The sequence below is a fragment of the Pholcus phalangioides genome, unplaced genomic scaffold (assembly GCF_987345545.1).
Source record: "Pholcus phalangioides strain wild (caught in Gottingen) unplaced genomic scaffold, Ppha-v1.0 ptg000017l_1, whole genome shotgun sequence".
In the NCBI taxonomy this organism is placed as follows: Eukaryota; Metazoa; Arthropoda; class Arachnida; order Araneae; family Pholcidae; genus Pholcus; species Pholcus phalangioides.
Genome location: NW_028301610.1, coordinates 32,631,663 through 32,655,510, shown reverse-complemented (window position 1 = coordinate 32,655,510; position 23,848 = coordinate 32,631,663). Strand labels below are relative to the sequence as shown.

The 23,848-nt window shown below is 35.9% G+C and overlaps 1 protein-coding gene across 1 annotated transcript; it reads right to left on the bottom strand.

The window, feature by feature from the left end:
* Positions 1 to 1,892: 1,892 nt before the first annotated feature.
* LOC149072921 (uncharacterized) lies at positions 1,893 to 17,747 on the bottom strand. Its single transcript, XM_089246665.1, has 11 exons — positions 17,348 to 17,747; positions 7,964 to 8,166; positions 7,654 to 7,843; positions 7,368 to 7,499; positions 7,008 to 7,129; positions 6,273 to 6,443; positions 5,954 to 6,107; positions 5,215 to 5,378; positions 3,524 to 3,701; positions 2,324 to 2,549; positions 1,893 to 2,208 (listed from the first exon to the last, which is right to left on the bottom strand). Exons 1-11 carry the CDS (start codon positions 17,469 to 17,471, stop codon positions 2,052 to 2,054), a joined length of 1,821 nt encoding a protein of 606 aa, XP_089102791.1. The 5' UTR covers positions 17,472 to 17,747; the 3' UTR covers positions 1,893 to 2,051.
* Positions 17,748 to 23,848: the final 6,101 nt, after the last annotated feature.

Here is a 23,848-nt window from a genome sequence, read left to right as displayed (position 1 = left end):
TAACACATTTTTCTCATGTACACCAAAGTCTCTCTCAGTAGGGGATCCAGAGGAAAATGCAGATAAAGATTGTTGATAAGGCTTCCTTATTCTCTCTCAGAGGATCTGAAAAAGATAATCTTCTATGGGGAAAAATGAAGACCAACCACTGTAATGGGAATTCATCCCCTTTTAATATTTTTCCCCTTCAGATTTTTCCTGACTTTTCCCAAATATTAAAAATTTTCCCTGACTTTTGACAAATATTTAACATTTTCCCTGACCATTTTCCGATTCCCTGACTTCCCAGGTTGTTGGGAACCCTGCTGTTAGTCACTCACTAGAATGTGCCCTTTTCGTCATTCTCATAGTTACATAATCTTATAGTCACTACCATGCTAACAAGCTTTCTAGGTCAGTCTTTTGGTCGCTCACTGACCTAGTCATTCACATCTTTGCACACACACTCTTTGTTACTCATCGACCCGGTCCCAAGCTCTTTAGGTCCTTGACCAACCTGGTCTCTCACTCTCTAGGTCACTCACAGATATAGTCATTTGCTCCATGGCATAAGCGGCTCAAGTGACCTATCATGTGTGGGACCTGTTTTTAGCGCGCCTCTACCTAGCGTCGGTTTTTTGGTTGACAAAACTTTTTTTCACTCTTTTAACTTGGATATCTAACTTCTTTGAACACCCATCCCTCAGATTTTCCGCCTCTCCAAATTTGTCGCCCAGTAAACTCCCCTTTAAAAACGTCTCTGGAGGGAGGTAGATAAAAATAAATACCAATTATCTTGTATCAAACACTCTAAACCTCTCTAAAGAACTACCTCCCAGTTAAGAAATTTTTCCTTTTTGTTAATTAATTCCTCTTTATGTTGACTACCTCTCCAAACAGGCATTTTTTTCATTCAAGAATCGGAGGATGGTTCTTTCAAAGAGGTTTCACTGTATGTCTGCTAAATGCAATACCAAATACAAGACCATGAAATTTCTCACATTTGAAAATATTCTTATTACCAAAAAAATATCAGTAAAATTTCATTTAAAGGTTTTGTTAGATTTCCCATAGTCGAATATTGCTCTGCACCTCTTAGGTATGGCACCAGTAAATTACTTCAGTAGTGATATGACTGGAGTTATGAAAGGAAGGTTCACCAATACTGTTCAAAAGATCAGTTCTGATTTTTGACTTTAGGATCTTACAAAAAATATTAGTTTTGAATAGACCATTGCCATTTAATTTTAATAAACTTAATTCACTAGAAAGTGAATAAAATAAAGAATACTTTCAATAAATTGTTTCTCTAAAGCTGATAAAATTTCTAGTGGTCAACATGCTCATTAGAGAATCATCAGTAACTTTTAATATCAAACTAACTTTCTATTACTACAGTCATTTTAAATTTTATTTTAAGTCTATTTTAATGTTATGCCATCAACGAACGCACCTAAAAAACCATATGATGCATGAAAATACTATTTTTAGGTTAAATAATGTCAAAATATGTTAAATAATGTTAAAGTACATTTCTTTAAAATTTATCATGTTATACATGATATAAGAACTGCTTGAATTAATCTGATGGAAATTATAGATAAACACTTCCCTAATTCAACTAATATTTAAATTCAAGATGCACAAAAACATGTTGAATGATAAAGTTAATAAATGAAAAGCTGTAACAGTTTTAAAGAATTAATGCTTCATTGTAGAGGCCAATAAAATTTTTTAACCCGAATACCTTCTCTCCATGATTCATGGTGAAACAAGAGGTAGTGTTTATTGTAGAATTACTAAATCTCAGTACATCTGCCTTGAGAATGTATGAGGTGTCTGCATATTTTTGGATGTATGAGAACTTCTAAATATTTTAAATTTTTGACAAGAATAATTACAAACTGAATATTAATTAAATATTTTAATACAAAAAATTCATAATACAATTCATAAAAATATTTAAACTATAAATAAATAAAACAATAAAGTGATTATGTTACTAAAACATAATGCACATAAACAAGCTATCAACAAAAAAAATTGTTATTTTCCAAACTATTCATGTTCTTTCAGTACTTCTGACACCTTGATCGATCTCGATTACTAGCTTTGATCATATCTGCTGCTTTTTCACCTATCATGATGATAGGAGCATTGGTATTACCAGACACTAGCGTTGGCATGATGCTACCATCTGCAACCCTCAAGTTTTTGATTCCAATTACTCTAATGAAGACAAAAAATTAACTTGTATTAAATATGCTATGTTAAACAGCATTATAAATACTAGCTATATGATCAGAATTATAAATGACTTAATTTTAAAAAAGAAATGTCTAACCTAAGTTGGGGATCCACAACTGCTGTTGGGTCTTTAGGTTGACCCATTTTGCATGTGCCAACTGGATGATACAAGTTGAAAGCATAGGTGTGGGCCACACATTCCAAGTACTCGTGTGAATAAAGTTTGAGGTTCTCACAACCAGGAAACTTGGTTTCAAACATCTTTGCACCAATCGATTTGAAAGCTCTTGTATTATTCACAAGTGAAACACATTCTTTCATGACTGGAAAAGAAATAAAAAATTCAATTCTATCACCTTTCTTTCTCAAATGCTAAATTAATCATGAGTTTCCTGTAGAATGAATGTAAATTATAGGTTTATTCCAATCCTCTTAAATGAGAACATGTGTTTATTTTCCTTTTAATGACGCATTCATGCATATACAAATATTTCAAAACCTATTTAATATATCTTCAATTACTTTACTCTGATACAATAATAAATTAGACGAATTTACTCTTGAAGTTACACATATCATGAAAACCTTTTTTTTCTCAAATCAAACTTTTTTCAAATTCTGATTTTATTTGCTTCCAAATAAAATTGCACACAAAGATAATGACAAGTCAAATGCAAAATAAATTTTGCATGGAAATCCTGTGAGTTCATTCTACCCTTCCCCCAAAATGAAATTATCTTTATACAGTACCAGTGCCACAACTAGAGACAAAAATTTGTTCTATCATTTGGAGCAAGCATCCCATTAGGCACCCCTAACCCATAATTTTTAATAGAACAACAAGTAATGAAAATCCTGCACCCTTCCCTCCAGTCTATATAGTGTCCACGGTACCAAACTTGCCACCTTTTTCCTAGTTGCAGCCCTGTACAGTATAATGTAGTCTATGTTGTAAAAATAACAGTACAGACTATCTATTGGCTTCAACTTGTGCAAAACAAAGCACCGAAACTTTCATATTTAAAATGAGCTTTTTCTCATATGTTTGTGCTTGTTCATGCTTGTTAAATGAATATGTGCTTGCAAGCAGTTCAATTTTTAATAAATATTTTTTTATTCCTGTTTTGAATTGTTTCCACGACAGTACCACTATACTTAAAAATTAAAATGTATAATATCAAAGTTTTTAATATTACTGAAATTTGAGGAAGTGTTTCAGATACATAAAAAATAATTTTAATTTTTAAAAAACTGAACATGACAACTATGAAATTCAAAAAAACTAAATCATTCTTACCTTCAACTAAGACATCAAGATCATAAGGATCATCAAATAGATTGGGATCAATAATCGGGTGGACACTTGGATCTCTTGAACGCAATCTAATAGTACCTCTGCTTTTTGGTCTTAGAGTGCAAGGAAAAAATGTGAACGTCTTCTTACCAGAGTATGGGGCATACACTTTGTTCCATACCTGTTGAAAATAATTACATTATAATACCTCTATAACTATACAAATAATTATCTCTATTACACACAAATCATTTTCTTCAAGTGCAATGATTGACAAAATAAAATAAGCTATGATCACAGTAACATAACCATAAAGACTGATTAATGGATGACCTAGAGCAGGGATTCTTAACCAGAGTGGGGGAGGTCCATTGGAGATTCAACTTTTGTACAACTTTAGTAATTTATAATAGTAATTCTTCAAAAGTATATTCTCTGTCCCTGTCTCTCTTTCCACCAAGACAGAAATAGTAGAGTTTGTAGCCCACAATATTAAGGTTTGAAAGCAAGAAAATTAAACTAACATGACTGAATTGCACAACTTTTAAAGAAATATAAGTGATACAGAATTTAAGTGCATGTACATTGAAAAAAGCAACAGTTCTACATCTTAGAGAATGAAGATAATTATGTAAGAATAGCTTCCTTTATCAACACCTTTGGTTTAATTTTTTGTTTAACTCATTTCTGAAAAATTATCTAATTTTAAAATAATTTTCTTAAGGTTTTAATCTTAAGGTGTCTAAAATCTTCATAACCAAACTTTTAAAACCTCTCATCATGACCAAGAGAATATTCTGAAATATTCTTGAACTAAAAGTTGTCATTAGGGGTGATTATGCCAAAAATTGCTTTTTTCTAAATGCTTCAGGCGATGAAAACTGATTTATATTTCATAATATAAACAAAATTAGTAAAAAAATTTAATTTAAAAGAAAAATGAATATTCTTGATTATTCTCTAATTTTTACATCCAGGAGAATATTCTCAGAATAGAGTTATATTAGAAAGAGAATATTCTCAGAATAGAGTTATATTAGAAAGAGAATATTCTCAGAATAGAGTTATATTAGAAAGAGAATATTCTCAGAATAGAGTTATATTAGAAAGAGAATATTCTCAGAATAGTTATATTAGAAAGAGAATATTCTCAGAATTCTTGTTTTCTCCAAGAATATTCTCATCTCACATCTCTAACTTTTGCTGATGAAAACAAAATCTGGAAATAACTTAAATATTATTTATATGTGTGGGCATATAATTTCTTTCAAAAAAACAAATGTCACTTAAAATATATTTCATTTTCTTTCATAAGTCTTAGCCAACAATCATAAAAGAACCAATAAATTTCAAAGTGATTTTAAATTTTGAATTTTAATTGAAAATTTGTCAGTTTTTTCAGTTTTATATTTTCAATATATATATATAAATTGTTTTGCAATATAAACTCTTTTCCAATAAATAGAAAACACTTTATTGAAGGGGTTGCAATAATGTAGATTTTGGTTCACTTGGGTGCAGCCTAGCAAAATAATTATCTCTGATTTTAGAGAGAACAGTTGATGAGAATAACAGCTTTGGTGATATGGAAATGAATATTAATCTTACAAATATGCAAAAGAAGTTACATAACAGCAGCTTTTCTTTTTCATAAGTGGATTTTATGCATAAAACATTCTGAGAAAAATACTAACTTCATCATTCATTCCCGTGGCAGATTTCAATAGTTGTCCATAATCAGCTGCTTGGCTTCCAGAAGCCAAATGAATCTCAGCATCAGGCCAGTCTTCTTTGGCATTTGCATATTTAGTGTTTATATAGGCTAATCCTTCAATTCCTGAGAAGCTTGTCAATGGCCCTATGAATGTAAGAAAAAGTAATAAGTACAACTTGCTAGGTGTGAAAAACTTTTGATTACATTATCTACATTAAACGATTGTCCATGTATGTGTTCCATTCAAAGCTAAAGGGATATGCATGAAACCATGTTCAATTTCAACTGCACATAGTGTTAAATCAAATTTTAAACATTCAAATGAACTTCATTCTCTGGTATAATTTAGTTTGATTTGATTGCCAAAGGATTTTTTAGTTCTCTTTCCCCTAAAGTTAGGCTATCATTTATTTTGGTCCATATTTAGGTAATTTCCAAGACGAATTTCTCAATGAGACTGCAATGGGAAAAGTGGCAATTCTGTTCCAAACATTGAATACAGTAATTATTATTGTATTCACACTGTATAAATAAATAGATTGAAATGTAATATTAAAAGAAACAAGCATGTTTGAGAAATTAATACTTGGTAAAAGAATTTTAACCAGCATATATCACAGTATATCCTGGTATGTAAAAATTGGAAGGAAAAACTAACATATATATTTGAAGGTTGTTTTCTGTTGATTAAATAAATTCCTAAGAGGTATAAAAGGTACCTTTTCCATCACGAATGAATTTTACTGCATTTTCAGGGTTCATCAGTTCTCCAAGTAGAAGAGGACTGGCTCCAGTTGCTTCAAAATTCACACCTGCTGTTCCAACATGGTCTTGAAGATTTTCACCGACTGGCAGATCAGCAATTACTGGTATCTAGAAATAACAAAACAAATTTCATCTATAAATATTTTTATACAAAGTTTTCATTGTAAATGGTAGGAAAAGGAAAAAAGTCGTTTCAAAGATGACAGGTATGATGATAAATAGGATGAATTATCCCTCACAATTTGAATGTGTAAACTTAACACAAACACTTACTCCAAGACTTTCAAGGTGCTCTTTTGGTCCTATACCAGACAACATAAGCAATTGAGCTGAATTAACACTGCCTCCTGAAACCACCACTTCTTTTCTAGCCTGCACAGTGTATTCTTTGTTTCCTATACGGAATTTAACACCATAAGCTTCTTTCTTTGAATTTATCAAAACCTGAAAATAAATGTATTGAACTTGATGAGAGAATATACTACAATGTTCGAAATATAAGACCAAATAAAGTACTAATGCATTTTGAAAGAATACATAGACATCCAATCATGGGAGATGAAGATGATGTTAGAAAGAAATGAATGAATCTACCAAATATTTTACATTTTCAAATATAATTAAGTTGAACAGTTAACTTAATTTCATCAGATCTCCCAATTTATACATACAGTAGGATGCCGTTATGACAAACTCCAGGAGACCGGAGAAATCGCTTCGTTATAGCAAAATTTCGTTATAAAGGAATTCCAGGTATTTGCATTATTCTTATGTAAACTTATCTGGGGGATTAGAAAAGTGTTCGTTAAAACGAGATTTTCGTTATAACGGTATTCGTTAAAACGGGATTCGACTGTATTTTGCATGTGGCAATTATGTAAAAGAATTCATGTTAGCAACCCTTAGTAGTACTGGAATTAGTTAAATCCCCAAAAATTTAGGATAAGGTAATTGAAAGAAACATCATAACAGAAGCAAATAAGAATATGTTCTAGAAAACAAACATACTTTTGTCACATGTGCATTGATCACAATATCAAAATTAGGTCTGTCTTCAGCAGGTACTAAATATGCCTTTGCTGTGCTACACCGTCGTCCATTCCTCAATGTACCTTGCAGCTTGAAAAAACCTAGAAAAAAATTGCCATTAGTTTTTACATTCACACACACACACACAAATAAGAAAAACAAAACTTCATACTATAATTTTTTGAACATTTAAATAAGGCGATCAGGAACGTAGTGTGCCTTCTCGGGGCCCCTTGAAATGATTTTTATTATGCAAAATAACTGTACGTTTTATGTGGGGCCCCTCATTTGGTTGTCCCAACCTAGTTACGGGCCAAAAAGTGATAGAATTTTCCTAACCTGTCTGACTTCCAGAATTGATATCACCGTAACTATAACCTCTTTCCTTTCCGGCATTTGCAAATGCTGTCATCAGAGAATTATTGTAGCTGCAGCTTGATACTGTTAAAGGACCACCAGTTCCATGATATCCTGAAATTAAAAAAAAACCCAAACATCAATATCATCCAATTCATATTGGAAACTGCAATAGACAAGACTAATTACAATTTGATTTAATAACTGGCCTTTATGTCTTCTGAGAGTAAAGGTACTAATGTTTTCCAAAATGAATTTTGATTCCTACCATTTCCAGCTATCTCAGGATCAGTATTATCCTCTGATTTCAAGAAATAAGGAAAGACTTCCTTCCAGCTCCATCCAGTTGCTCCACTTTTTGCCCATTCATCATAATCTCGCTTATTTCCTCTAACATACATGAAGAAATTAAGAAGACTTGTACCACCTACCCCTTTTCCTCGTGGCCATGGAAGTTGCTTTAATTGAAAAAAAAAATCATCATCTACAAACCATCCATTAAATTTTGAAATTTTAGCGACTTATTATTGATCATGTAATATTTTTTAAAGCACAAGATGCTACCAATATCTACTTACCCTATTTATCATTCCAATTCCTGCTCTTTTTTGTGGAACAGTCTTGAAATCCCAATCCAGTTCTGTATGTTGCAAAAAGAAAGCTAGTGATGGAACTTCAGTCAGACGATTTGGTGATCCACCAGCTTCCAGTAAAAGCACAGAAACACAAGGGTCTTCAGACAATCGAGCAGCAACCACTGCTCCTGCAGAGCCAGCACCAACTTATGAGGAAAAGTATGGTTGTGTCATTATTTTTGACATAAATTTTAATATTGAAATGTATATATTAATTGGAATGAAATATTTAATTAATTGGAATGAAATATTTAATTAATTGGAATGAAATATTTAATTAATTGGAATGAAATATTTAATTAATTGGAATGAAATATTTAATTAATTGGAATGAAATATTTAATTAATTGGAATGAAATATTTAATTAATTGGAATGAAATATTTAATTAATGTCAGTGGATACATTTTGCATTCTTATAGTGAAACTAGTCACAAATAAGCCTATCTTTTGAAGGACTGTAGTGATAGGAAAATACACTAATACTAATAACTTTAAGGTAAAGCTTTTTATATAATATCACAAGGTACTACCAATGCCTATCATGTAGTATACTCTAGGAGGCTTTGGTACTACATAGTAAAAACAATTCACAATCTAATAATAAACATGGACACTTGTTAATTTTATCAGAGCAGTGTAGAAATTATATCTCACACAGCACAGGAAATTATGTTGGAATGAAAGTAGATAGAGAGCATCAATGGGCATTTTGTACTTGGCTATGAATGTACGCGTGTCCTTATTGGCACACAAGTCTTGAGTTATGAAGAGAGACTTCATTTTTTGAATATGCTTACACAGGATGAACGCAGGTGTCGAGGAGATATGATCGAAGTGTTCAAAATTTTCAATGGGATGGATAGGATGGACCATGAACTTTTAGTACACCGCCAATCGACTGCTTTTACAAGGGGACACCAGTATCGATTGGTGAGGGACAATGCAAGGTTATGGTGTCGCAGGGAATTTTTCTCTAATAGGGTTGTTAATAAATGGAATAGCTTACCCCCGGAGGTAGTAAATTGTAACACAATTGACACGTTTAAAAAGAAATACGATAAACATGTTGGGGTAAATCGAGAAGCTATCCATTCTTAGAATAAGACAACCATAAGTATTCTTTATGGGCGTTGTATAATATTTTATCATGTGTATATATTGTTTATAATTTGTGTTAATTGCATTTTTAATTGGGTTGCTGTTTTTTTTTAAATATATGACATCCATATTTTTATGGGCATCTTTTTATTAGCCACCTCGTTGGGCATTTTGCCTGTTGTGGCGTTGTATTTGTATTTGTACACATAGAAGATAGAAATACAGTATTAGAAAATGGGATGAAACTACAGCAGAATTTGCAAAATGGTCCCTCACTAATAAATATATCTTCCATCCCTTTTGGTCACAATCATTTCCATTTTTATCTTTCCGTGATTGAATGAAACAGGCTGATCTCAGAGATTTGTCCAGCAGAAATTTGGGTCCGTTTTCCGGAGCCTTCACAAAATTTCGGATCTCAGAAACGGACCCTTCACAAAATACAAATTCATGAAACCATAAATCTGGCATTTCTTTTATAATAAACTAAATAGACTGTTCACTTTTCACAAAACTAATGACCATTTCACCAAGGGAAATTTTCACAAAAACAGGTCCCTATAGAGCTGGGACAGGTGCGAAAGGTACAACCACGGCCGGGCCGCTAAATTTTAGGGGCCGCAAAAACGGGATAATACTTTGATTACATTTGACTGACTTTTTCACAAAGCAATAGCTTAAAATTTTGTCATTAAATTTGTCACCTTAAATTCAGACATCGAACCCACTGGCCAAGGTTTTCATGAAACCAACCCCTCCCCTTCATGTAAAGAGAAGGGTGCAAGTGAATCTGGTGCCCCGGGCGCTGGACCAGAGGGAACTCTTTCAAAATTATTCAAAATTACACGGAAGAGGCACAATGCATGCTTGTCCGGCAGAAAGAATATCTAGTTGTGGCCCTGGGTAAAAGGCCTCCAATATTTAAGTGCCAGGGGGGCACACTTGAAAATTTTTTGTGTGTCCAAATTTATTAAGTCTTTTTTACAACCATGTAATAGTGATTTGATAGTCATTCTCAGGTGCCAATGTGAGCTCGGTGCACACCAGGATGTTCATGGATAATGGGGGGGGGGGGGTAAGTATCGTATGCAGGATTTTTTTTGGGGGGGGGGCAGTGTTTCACATTTTTTCCATTCAGGAGCGGGGTTACTTTTTACTACAAAAACTCACCATGATATCGGGAGAGGGTAGCCCCGAACCCCCTCCCACCGTTTGCGTACATTAAACAATATGGGGGAGGGGTTAGAAACCGTGCTTTTAGAAGGCCGAAAAGCTGTTTCTGCCCCGGGCCCATAAAAAACCGGAGACCGTCCCTATGGCCCCCCCACATCCTAAAGCAGGTCCCCAGGCTGAATGAATGGGATTCCAAGGCTGGGATCCTTTACGGGTCTCCCCCGGTCAGACTTCCCACGGGCCCTTCTATAGTTAATTTATAGCGTGAAAAAGGCAAAAAATGATCAGAATTGTCCCGGGCCCCAGGGCTAGATCCCTGTCGGCCCCGCCCATGTGGGGACCATGACCGTCCCTGCCTACAAAAAATGTCTGGATGGACCCCTGAATCTGCTGGACTGCTCAAAAATTAACAGAGTAAATAATCTTTAAATTATGAACCAATTCTTCTCAACTCAATAGATCGATGTGAGTGTTAGTAACAGACGGTATAAATACATAAACAATCAATGATTAATTAGAAAAGAATTGAACTACTGATTAAGCATTCAATTTCCATAACCAGATGGTAAAAAGAAATCCTTTAATCCGAAGACTAGTGAGGGAGAACAAAATTATAAAATATTAATTAAATAATTCATTGATTATATATAAAACGAAAAAATAAAATATCGTACACTCACAACGAAACAATTTTACGAAATGGTTTACTTTAGATATTCACGATTAATTTGATTTAAGTGAGCAATTTTTCTAATTACAACCAGGTAGTTTTTTTGCTTTGCATTTTCGGGATCGCTCTCTAACATCAGAATACAGTACTTCGCCACGCAATAGTCTTTATAAACGTCCCCTTTACTGCATCAGAGGCAGCTTAAGGGGTCTCATACCTTTTAACATGGTGAAAAACTACGCCCTAGTAATAAGATCATTATAAAATACTATTTAACCATTGATTTGTTTCAAATTTTTTACACATATTTTTGATTGTATATGATATCCTGTGCTGGTACAAAATTTAACATATCTCCAATACTTAATTTTTTGCAAATTTTCAAAAAATGCATCAAAAACAGCTTGCATGCTTGATAAAACATGCATGAAATCAATGTAATTGAATAAACATTCATTCAAAATAAAGAAAACTGTTCAGTTCGCATGAAATGAAAGAAAAAATTGAGATTTCATATCGACTCAATCTTATGTAAAATTAAATTTCAAATTTTAAATATTAAAATTTAAAAACTAAAATTAAATTTTAAATAAAATCGAGTCAATGAAATCTCAATCTTTTGCTTCATTTATTTCATGAACCGAACAGTATCATTTATATATATATATATTTTGAATCAATTTTTATTCAAAATTACACATTGATGTCCTAGTATTTTATCATGCATGCAAACTTAACTGTTTTAGTGCATTTTTTTGAAAATTTGCAAAAAATTAAGTATGTAAAACTTTATACCGCCCTAGGATAGCATTAATCAATCAAAAATATGTGCAAAAAATTTCAAATAAATCCAATGATTATATATAAATAGTGTTTTTAATGATATTACAACCAGAGAGCATAGTTTCTTTTACCATGTTAAAAGATATGAGAGCCCTTAAGTGCCTGGAGAGCCGGTTTGGTTGTCCTAAACCGCTTTTGATCCATGTACCAAATAATAATTTATTATTTTGGTTTCGGTTATTTTGGTTTGGTCGCGGTGGAGGTTTCGGAATACGAGCACGATACAGGGCCGTCTTATGAGCATCATGGGCCCCAGGCCAAGTGATTTTTCTGAGTCCCTACCAGGCAAATTTTTGGAAATTTCAACCAGATCTCATTTTTGTGAGGCCCCCGGGCCGTGCCCGGGTGGGCCCATACCTTAAGATGGCACTGGCACGATAGAATTATCAATAATTAGCAATCGGGTCGATATCATCATACGCAAGAAATGCAGTGCCGTCTTAACGCATGGGCCCACCTCAAGAGAAGAAGGGGTCTCAGAAAAACGAGAAGTAGTTGAATTTTTTGTAATTTTCAGAGAGGCCTCAGAGAAATCACTTGGCCCGGGGGGGACGATGATGTTTTTAAGACGGCCCTGAAGAAATGATCATGATATGATTGAACAAATCAATCTATCGAAAATAGATCATGAATTAAATCATATATGCTCAACCCATGGCCCTCAGAGTCATCTGATGTGGAAATCTGATGTACCAAACCACTCAAGTGGTTCACAAAAGATTACCAAATAATTTAAGGGGCTCGCGGCCAGGGGCCGTACGCAGGATCAACGTTGGAGGGGGCACAAAATGCTTGGGGGGGGGGGGAGGTATGAAAATTTTCTTCCTGAGAAATTTAGAGATACCACACTTCAAACAGTATTTCAATAACAGAAATTGGTTAAAATACTATGTATAAGGTATTTCCTCTCGATATTTCAATATTTTCAAAGAAATATTAAAAATTCAAATTTTTGGTTGGCTTGGGGAGCACGATCCTCCTCCCCCTCGTAGCCTCCGCTCGTGGTAAATTTCCTGACCATTTAAACTGCCAACGGTACATATCCAGATCACCTAAGTGACCCAAATGTGCTTGGGCGACTCGCGGCACGCCTCCAGTTCACTCAAGTGGCTCACGGTGCATTTCAGGACCATTTCATTCGAGTGGCCCGCGTTACGCTTAAAGGCTCACAGCGCACTTACAGATCACTTAAGAGGCAAGCGGCATTTTTATAGATCAATTTAGTGGCTCTGAGCACATTTCTAGATCATATAAGTGACTCGAAGCGTATTTCCAGATTACTTAACAATTCGGGTGGCGTGGAAACGGGCTTTCCCGCAGCACATTCGCAGGTCGCTGGAAACGGGTCTGCGGTACACTTTCAGATCCCCTGAGTGACTCGCAAACACATTTCCAGATAACTCGAGTGGCCCGCGAAACGTTTTCAAACCAATGAAGTGGCCCGCTCTCTCCGAAAAAGGTTGAGCACTACCTTGAATTATAAACATTACAAACATAACGAAAATCGTTAGTGCGGGGAAAACAACGGAATGGTGAATTTTATATCTTGCGTAAAAGGGGCCATTCATGTATTACGTCAGCAGATTTTTAGCTATTTTTAACCCCCTCCCCTTTATCAGCAAAACACTGACCCCCCCCCCTCTTCCCCTCCCTCGTCAGCAGACGTCAGCACAACACTCCCCCGTCAGCAACTTAAAATATTACATATCTTCTAAAAAGTTTGGTCGATGACGTATAAGCAACCTTCAAACCCTCCTCCCCACCCCCCTTGTCCTCCTCCAAAAAGTCAGCAAATCCGAAACCCCCTCGATGCTGACGTAATACTTTGAACGACCGCAAAGCATTTAGACTGCTATAGACCTTCGAAAAGAGAGAAGAATTACGACAGCGCTCTCTACAGACCTTTAATACTTTCACTACCACACATGGAAAAAATGAAATAATTATCACGCAAATTTTTGGAAGGCCATTTTAGAATAAAAACAAAAAAATATATTCTGTACACAATTTGGTACTTGAAAGTTTCGTCAACACGGTACGTTTGCAATAAAAATAAGAAATACTAATTCAAAATATGTTGAATTTAATAATAAATATATTCCTTTATTTTACCGCAAAGAAAGCCATAATATTATATTAGTTGGGGAACATTTTGTGAACAATGCAGTAAACATTTTTACAGGGGCGGAACACCCCTAACTGAATTTTATTAATTAACATATTTAAATAACTAGTCCCAAATTTTTTCTGTCATCTGGTAATCGTAGACAGTGGTTATGCATATACAGTCTTTACATTACACTAGTTTTCGAAACTTTTTGTTCCATCGCCCCCTTCTTCAGAAACTGTTTTCTCTCATCGCCCCCAGACTCAAGCGAACCCATAAGATCCTGTGTTATACTTGAAGCTTCTATCGCCCCTCTAGACCATTACATCGCCCCCACTTTGAGAAACACTGCTTTACATTTTAAAGTACTGACACCCAACAATGAATGTAAGGGATGTTATGGGAATTAAAAAATTAGTGGTATTTTAAAGTACTGTGAAAGGGTTAAAAAAGACATCGACTTCACTAATTCCATCAAGATATTTAACGACCCACGAGGCAATGAAAATACGGTGAAATCTCTTATGCGGACACCGGCGGGACAAAAAAATTCGTCCGTATAAAAGAGGGGTGACCGTTAATGAGGGGTTTGAAATGCATGCTTTTATTTTAAAAGGGGTAATTATTATTTTGTCGTAAAAGAGGGGTGACCGCATCTGAGGAATGTCCGTTAAGCAGGGCCGTAATTAGAGGGGGGGGTGGGGGCGCAACTTCCCCGGGTGGCAAGATTTAGGGGGGGGGGGCGGAAGTTTTAGGTGGGGAAAAAAGAACTCCATTACAAAATTATGTAATTTTAAAGGTGAGGGGGGTGGCAAAATGTTTGCCCCGGGCGGCAGAAATCTTAGTTACGGCCCTGCGTTATACTCTTTCTAAAAATTGAATCGGACGCATTCATTCCGGCCGGAATAAAACTTTTCAGAGTCACCATTTCTTATTACTTGCTACAGATTTTTGAGAAGAGACAAATAGTTATCGGTACAGTAATACCCCGAAGTTACGCTATAGGTGGAACTGACATTAAGCGAAGTCGGTGAGTACAATTTCGCATACAATACGTTAAACAGTGATTAATTGAAATCAATATTTCTGAAAAACTCTGAAAAATTAGGTTATCTGAAAAACTCTTTTAGAAAAAAAAAAATTCAATCAAAATGCTATTTTTTCTACGGGAAATTAAAATATTCTCGTCAATATTTTTAAATAGCTCCAGAATATGTACGAACGAAAGTCGTGTGTAGTCGAAATTAATAAAAGTTGCTGGTGGGTGACTGGATGTATTATTGTCAATAAATTTTAAATAGCATTTTGAACTCAATGTAATGGTAACCAAATCATTCTTTTCAAAAATGGAAAATGTTTCCAAATAATGGTTTTAAAGTCAAAATCTATTTTCAAAATCTTTGGCAAAGTTTACATCTCAAGTTTTCCCCGGTTTTTACTTTTAACCAGGGCCGTGACGTGCCTGCTTAGGGCCGAGGGGCAGACTTTTCTTGGGGCTCCTTGAGAGGGTTATTATCATGCAATATATATATATGTATATATACTTAGGAGTATGCAGAATTTTCTCAAGGGGGGTTTCGATTTTTTTTTCTTCTCAAGGGGGGTTTCCGTTTTTCCTGCAAAATAACACTATAATCTCGGCTTGGGGATTAGAACCCCAACCCCCCCCCCCCCTTGCGTACGCCAATGTGTGTGTATATATATATATAAACTTATTTTTTATCGGGGCCCTACAGTTCGACTTGGGGCAGTGCACCGGTTTGCCCCAGCCTAGTTACGGTCCTGCTCTTAGCACATTGAATATATGTTCAGATTGGCTACATGTGTTCGGATTGAAGGGACAAGACAAGGACAAAAGATCCTTATATTTTTACTTAATTATAACATCATAATGAAGGTATTGTGTTTCGATATCAGCTATGATCCCATAACGATTACAAAATGCGCTGAATTCTAGAACAAAGCATTTTTTAAAGAAAATAGTGTAAATCGCGATATGCTGTACTACATTCACGAAAAACTGCCAATTTTGGATTTGTCCATCATTTAGAAAAGAAAGTTTTTCAATTGATATTGAAATCTTTTTACTGAAAAGTTTTTATAAACCTTTATATTCCTTTCAAATATTAATTCAAATTAATTTTAGAATCACCGGCATTAAGAATAATTAAGAAAAATTATTATTTATTGTACTGAGTAGTTAAAACACCGGCAGTAGTTCAGCTATCATAAGACTTCATGCCCATGAAAAGCGAAACGATAATGATCAAGGGTAATTACGATAAATTAAATGGTATTAAAAATTATGCAGCCAATTAAACTACCTCACACACCAAGTCGATAAGTTTTAAAAATATTGAAAAATTATTTTGCTATAAATATATTCGTAAGTATTTGTAATATATTTTCAAAAACATATATTTCAGAAAATAATGCAACCTTTACCGACAATATAGTCATAATACGGTTTAAATGTTCCGTATATAGAGATAAGAATTAGTTTATCAAGTTTGCCTGCGGACCACCTGTGTCCCCGTCGGGGACCAGAGTTGGTCTGCAGACCATAGGTTGAGAAACGCTGCTTTAAAATATTAGTTCAAATTAATTTTAGAATCACCGACATTAAGAATAATTGAGAAAAATTAATATTTAATGCTACCGAGAGGTTTAAAACACCTGAAGTAGTTCCGCAATAAGACTTCGTATACATAAAAACCGAAAGGGTTTTGATTGCCATAAATTAAATCGATTTAAATATAATACAGTCAATTAAACTACCTTACATTGCAAGTCGATATGTTTTAAAAATATTGAAATTATTTTGCTAGAAATATATATCTCTTGTTTTGATATAAATATGTAATTTCTAATTTATTTTAATTTTATTTTCTTATAATTTCGAAAATAAGAACCATGTAATTTTAAGGTATAAATCATTCACAAGAAATATCGCTCTAAAAGCTCTATTATATTTTGAAATTTTTAAATTCGTCATCGACAACTAAATTGGTTAAAAATTTCAACTATATCATATCAAATCTCGAGCAACTTTTCCCACCGGGAAATAAATTCCCGTAGCATCTCTACGCGATTTAAAATTTTTAAAAAATTATATTGCCTTATAATTAAGAAAATTATATAATCATTGAAGTTAAAATGACAATAATAAAATTCGTATTCATATTTAATTCGGTATCACGTGTAACTTTTCACGCTGGAAAATGACCACGGTCCACCGAACGTGGCCGTAAATTTCGATGCCAAAATTATAATTCTTCCCAGTAAACTAATTATATTCAACTAATTAATTAATCTCTATGAATTCTCACCAATACAGCGAATGTAATAACGGGTATAATATTAAAATTGCGAGCAAAGCAGTATACATAATATATTTCCAAAAATATATATCAGAGAAAGCAATGCAAACTCACCGACAATATAGTCATAATGCGGCTTAAATGTCCGGGATGGAGACGGATAAAATTTTTCGGAACTTTTTTCGACAAGAAGAGTTAATCGGATGAACAAACGGAGCAAAGCTGTCGAAGGCAACATCTTGAGACGCGAGCGATAAATTTCTTGCAATTGAGCGGACTATATTGTCTATGTTATTTATAGACGTATGCCACTTGTCAATCTTAAGATTCGAAGCTTCTTGAATGGTCAAAAAATCCTGACCTCAAGTGGGTCAGTATTTTAGTGGCCAATAAAATTCCGGGGCAGAAAATGGGGGGAAAATTGACTGCATGAAAAAAAATAGGGATTTTTTTTCTCTCAACATCTTTTCAAGTGGGGAAGATGGGGACTTTGGAGAATGGACACACAACAAGTGACAGGTTCTGGTGTATGTGCCAAAAAAAACGCGGATTTAAGGTAAATCCAAGCTATTGTGACAATCAATGGCCAAGTCAGAACCTTCCCAACCTCACCACTCCCCATTTCTCACAAAGGCTTCATTTCTTCTGCATTATTAACAATGTATATACGGTATTCGCTACTGATTTAAAATCTATTTTTACGCTGTTTTTTCGAAATAAAAACTTTAGGAGCACCTCTAATTGATTTTTTTTTTACAATTTTGAACCTTAAATCAAGGGTGCTCAAACTTTTGGGGAGTGCGGACCAGTCGGGGTCGTCTTAAGAACATCGTGGGCCCCCCGCGGGAGACTAATTTTTATAAGGACTCCCCCCCCACTATCCGACCAATTGCCTACCAATTTGCTTGCTTACTCTCGAAATTTTCAATCGGATCTCATTTTTATATGAGGCACCCTCTGCATTTGAAGCCCCCGGACCGTGTCCGGGTGGGCCCATGCGTTAAGACGGCACTGGGGCCACTTCATTTTGTTTGGAAACGTGTCGCGGGTCGCTTGAGTTATTTGGAAATATGCCGTGAGTCACACAGGTGATCTGAATGAATGCCGTTGGCCGTCTCGAATGATTTTGAAATGTGCAACGGACAATTTAAGGGATCCGTAAATGTGTTTCTAGTCACTTAAATTATCTGGAAAAATGTACCAAGATCCATTAAAATAATATATAAAAATACCACAGGCCGCTAAAACAATCTATAAAAATACCGCGGGCAGCTAAAATGTGCCGTGGGCCGCTAAAATTATCTCTGTGATCTGGAATCATGATGCAGGCTACTCGAGAGATCTGGAAATGTGCCGTCTGTCACTTAAGTGATCTGCGAATACGAGCAGTGGCTCGTATATTTGCAGATTACTCAAGTGAACTGGAGGTATCGTGTGTTGCGGGTCACTCAGGTGATTTGGAAATGTGCCTCTACCACTGAAATAATCTGGAAATGTGCCGCTAGCCACTGAAATATTCTGGAAATGTGCCTCTACCCAATGAAATATGGAAATGTGTCGCTAGTCACTGAAACAATATGGAAAAATGTGCCGCGGGCAACTTTGTCATTTGGATAAACTTTCATGGTTCTTTTCAGTGGTTTACTTATTTGTCGCGGGCCACATCAGATGACTCCGGGGGCCAGGGGCGTCGGAAGTGTTTCTGAACTGTGGGTGCTCGTCATTAGTTTTACATCGGAAATTTTAATTTCTGAATCAATTCTGGGGGTGCTCGGATCCATGCCACAAATTAATATGGGTGCTTGAGCACCCACAGCACACCCGGCTCCAACGCCACTGCCGGGGGCCATAGGTTGAGCATGTATGCCTTAAATCAATAAAAAAAAAATTAAAGTTACAGTATTTCGATATTTATAATGAAGCATTAATTAAGTTAATAATGAGAAATACAAAACAAAATCCTTAAATTACCTTTTCCAACAGGATAATGACCACTGACTAGGGCCGTAACTAGGATTTTTTGCCGCCCGGGGTTAACATTATTTTGCCACCCCCACTACTTTAAAATTCGATAATTTTATAAAGACGAGTTAATTATGTTCGGATATTTTATATTCTTTGCTCCCACCTAAAATTGCCGCCCCTAAATTTTGCCGACGAGGGCAATTGCCCCCTCCTTCTCACCCCCTCTAGTTCCGGCCCTGCCGCTGACCACAAAGTGCCGTACCGTAAGTTTCGACTCAAATATAGTCATTTGGGTCAATCAATTATTCAATTACGTTGAGTTAATTAATTAATAAATATATTTTTTAATTACGATACTGAAATACGTAATTTGTTTGAAAAAAAATTGTAGTAACAATAATTTGTAATTTTTTTTTTAATTATATTGCCTTGCTTAGTTTATGAATTAACATGCCTTCTACCATGTCAAATTTGCGGAAAAATTGGAATACCCAATTTATTTTCGAAAATGATTCCTATGTAATTTATAATTTTTCACTTAAATTTTCTTATAATTTTTAACTTTATAATCATTGAGGTAAAGTAGCGTACCATATGATTTTGAGATAAAAATCATTTGCAAGGGCCATCACTCTAAAGAATAATTAAAAAATTATATTTAGAAATTTTTAATGAAGCAGCACCAATTAAATCAAGGGTGCTCAACCTTATGGAGAGTGCGGGCCACTTCATTGGTTTGGAAACATGTCGCGCGCCACTTGAATTATCTGGCAAAGGTTCTCGAGCCACTCAGATGATCTGAAAGTTTGTCACGGGCCATTGGAGTTATCTGGAAATGTGCAGCTGGCAATTTAAGTGATTTGGAAATGCGCTTCGTGTCACTTGATCGTGTCAATGATCTGAAAATGTGCCAAGAGTCAATTGAGTGATCTATAAATATGCCGTGGGCCGCTTAAGTGAACTGTAAATGTGCCGCGGGCTACTAGAGTTATTTGGAAATGAGCTGCGGACAATTTAAGTTATCTGGAAACGTGCCAAGAGCCACTTTGCGTGATCTATAAAAATTGCTGCGGGCCGCTTAAGTGATCTGCAAATGAACCGAGTCACTTAAACGAACTGGAGGTCCACCGTGTGTGTCGCTCGAGTGATTTGGAAAAGTACTTGGGGGGTGCTTAAGTGATATGGGTACGTGCCGTTGCCAGCTTAACTGGAAATGTGCCGCAAGCCACTCAAGTACGCTTGAAATGTACCACGGACTACTTGACTGATTTGATAATCTTTCGTTGGCCACTTGAGTGATTTGGTTAGTTGTCGCGGGCCACACGAGACAACTCCCAGGGCAACATCTGGTCCGTAGACCATGGGGTGAGCACATGAATGAATTAAATTAATTCTATGTTATACGCAATCCATGCACAATTATTTCCACATGAAGATGACCACTGACCACAAAGTGTGTGCCGTAAATTTGGACACCAACATAATGATTTTTCTCAATTTGTCAACCAATTATCCTGAATGAATGAATTAATTAATTAATTAATTAATACGTCTTTTATTACATCAGATTAACGAGTAGGATAAATCAAAATACCCAAATTATTTTCGAAAACAATTTTTTCCAATGGCATCTCTATGTAAAATTTAATTTAATTATAAATTATATATTGTGTCATATAATTTTGAACCTTGTAATAATACCGCGTGATTGTAAGGTAAAAATTATTCACAAGAAATATCATTATGAAAAGTAATTTAAATTATGTTTTGAATTTTTAATTTAAGCAGCGAAAATTAAATTATTAACATTAAATTCAACAAAATCCCTGCGCAATTTTTTCATAGTGGAAGATGACCAGTGATCAAGTGTGTGGCGAAAATTTCGGCACAAAATAATTTTTCTCCATTCATCAACCAATTATTCTCAATTAATTAATATATTTTCTACTACTAAAATACCAATTTATTTTCGAAAAAAATTCTATGTAATTTATTTAACTCATTTTAAATTTTATTTTCTAACATAAGAATGATGTGATTTTTGGATAAAAAATTTTTTCGCAACAAATATCATTACTAAAGAGTAATTAAAGTTATACTTTGAAATTTTAAATTCATCATCGACAATTAAAAATAGGCTAAATTAAATTCTATATGATGCCGCAAATACCGTGCAATTATTTCCAGTGGAAGATGACCACTGACCACCAAGTGTGTGACACAAATTTTAAAAAACAAAATCAGCCAAGTGCCAATTAAGTAATCTATAAATATGCCGCGGGGGCCACTTAAGTGAACTATAAATGTGTTGCGGGCCACTTGAGTTATCTGGAAATGAGCCGCGGGCAATTTAACTGATTTGGGAATCTTCCGTGGTCAGTAGGTAGTAAGTTATCTGGAAATGTGCCACAAAATGTGATCTATAAAAAATGCTGCGGGCCGCTTAAGTGATCTGCAAATGAAATGGGTCACTAAAACGAACTGGAGGTGCACCGTGAGTCGCTGGAAGGCCACATTTGGCCCGTGGACAAGGGGTTGATCGTAAACGAATTAAATTGTTAATTCTATATTGTACGGAATCCACGCGCAATCATTTAAACTGGAAGATGACCACTGGTCACAAAGTGTATGCCGTAAATTTGGACACCAACATAATGATTTTTCTCAATTTGTGTCAACCAATTATCCTCAATTAATTAATATACTTTCTACTACATCAGATTTACGGGCCCGAACACAGTGCCGTCTTAAGGAATGGCCACACCCGGGCATGACCCGAAGGCCTCAACAGGAGGGGGGGGGGGCTCACAAAAATGAGATCTGGTTGAAATTTTCCACAATTTGCCTGGTAGGGCGTAAAAAAAAACATTTGGCCCGGGGGCCCATAATGCTCTTAAGACGGGCCCTGCCTGAGCCCACCCACAAATAATTAATGAGCATACAACGCAATGCATCACTCCCTCTCCTGCATAAGCTCAAGTCCTGTATCAGGGCAGCGGCGTATTTACAAGGGAGCTTAGGGCTATAGAGCCCAGGGCGGCAAGTTAAGAGGGGTGGCAAATTTGAGGAATGAGCGGCCGAGAAAATTCATAGAATGAGCGAAGGGCGGCGAAATTTGTGTAACCCTTAATAAATCCACAAATTTCCAGACAGCAAACGACAATGCGGCTTGTCACTTGAGTGACCTGTAAATGTGTCACGGGCTGCTTAAGGGATTTTAAATTGTGCCGCGGTCAACTTAAAGTGATGTGAAATGCACCGCGGATCACTTAATTGAAGTGAGGTGCTGCGGGCTACTTGAGTGATCTGTTACAATGACCTAGGTCCCTTAAGTAATGTGTAAATGTGACCCAAGTCACTTGAGTGATGTGTAAATGAGCCACGGGTCACTTAAGTGATCTGGTAATGTGCAGCTATTTTTATAAAATTAGGTTTGCGGTCACGGGCTACATCAGATGACTCCAAGAGCCACAATTGGTCAGAAGGCCATGGATTGAGCATTGTCTGACCTAGAGCAGGGGCGGCCAACAGCTGGCCCGCGAAGTGATTTTGTGCGGCCCGCGACAAGGTAAAAGTACCGTGAAAAAATTAAATTTGTTATCATTTGAACTATCGGGGTTCCAACAGCAGATTTCTTGATTAACAAAGTGACGAAATTAATTTAATAGCTAACTAATTAATTCGAATTAATAATGGAGCGGCTTATACACCGAAGTTGCACCACTGATGCGGCCCGCTACGCTATAGCTGACCATTATGTTGGCCCGCGAACAGAAAGAAATTGGCCACCCCTGACCTACAGAGTTTGCAAGCACTTGCTTAGAGCGTGAGCAAGCATGCGAATGACCAAACGAGTGACCTACACTACGAGGAACCAGGGCAGCGAGTGACCTAGAGTGTGTGAAGTATGTGAGTGATCAAAACAGTGTGCAAGCATATGAATATGACCAGAATAGTCTGCAAACAAGTGAATGACTAAAAAAGTGACTTTAACACAGGTTTACTTGCAAGAGTTGGGGGCGGGAGGCTAACGGGTTATAGCACAGGGCATGGCCCCCACATCCTGGAGCAGGGCCCCTAGGCTGGGATCTTTTGCGGGCCCCCCGACAACTTTCACGGGAGCTCCTTTATGATGAATTTATAGCGTGAAAAAGCAAAAAAATTGTGAAAATTGTCCCGGGCCCCGGGGCTTGTCAGCCCACCCCTTGTGGGGGCCATGGCACAGGGCGTCGAATTGGAAGGAAAGAGTATTCAAGAAAATTAGACTACAATGGGAGAAGGGCGGCTAAAAATTCGCGTAACCTACGGGCAGGGCCGGACTTTGGCAGGTGCGATGGGTGCCACCGCACCGGACCGCTAAATTTTAAGGGCCACGAAACGGCGTGAAAATGTGATTAGATTACATTTTAACTTTAAAAAATGGCTTCATTTATATTTTGACTTAACAAAGCCATAACTTAAAATATTGTCCAAAACTTGAAAAAAAAAATCAGACATCCCACCTATGGTCTAGACCAGACCATACTTGAGCCCGTCCCTGGCCACGGGTGGTAAAACCATAAATGCGGCTCTGCATACGGGACAACTGGCAAACTTCAGCCCCTAAAAGTTTTCTTCATGTCGGTGCCTCCGAATGTATTTATTGTGTTT

Bases quoted from the DNA above. Each gene is read 5' to 3' on its own strand.
- LOC149072921 (XM_089246665.1), bottom strand. From the start codon at position 17,471: ATGTTGCCTTCGACAGCTTTGCTCCGTTTGTTCATCCGATTAACTCTT. The intron at 7,130-7,367 runs GTTAGGAAAATT...ATTTTTTTCTAG, and splicing joins CAATTCTGGAAGTCAGACAG to GTTTTTTCAAGCTGCAAGGT. The intron at 2,209-2,323 runs GTTAGACATTTC...TGTCTTCATTAG, and splicing joins GTTGTGGATCCCCAACTTAG to AGTAATTGGAATCAAAAACT.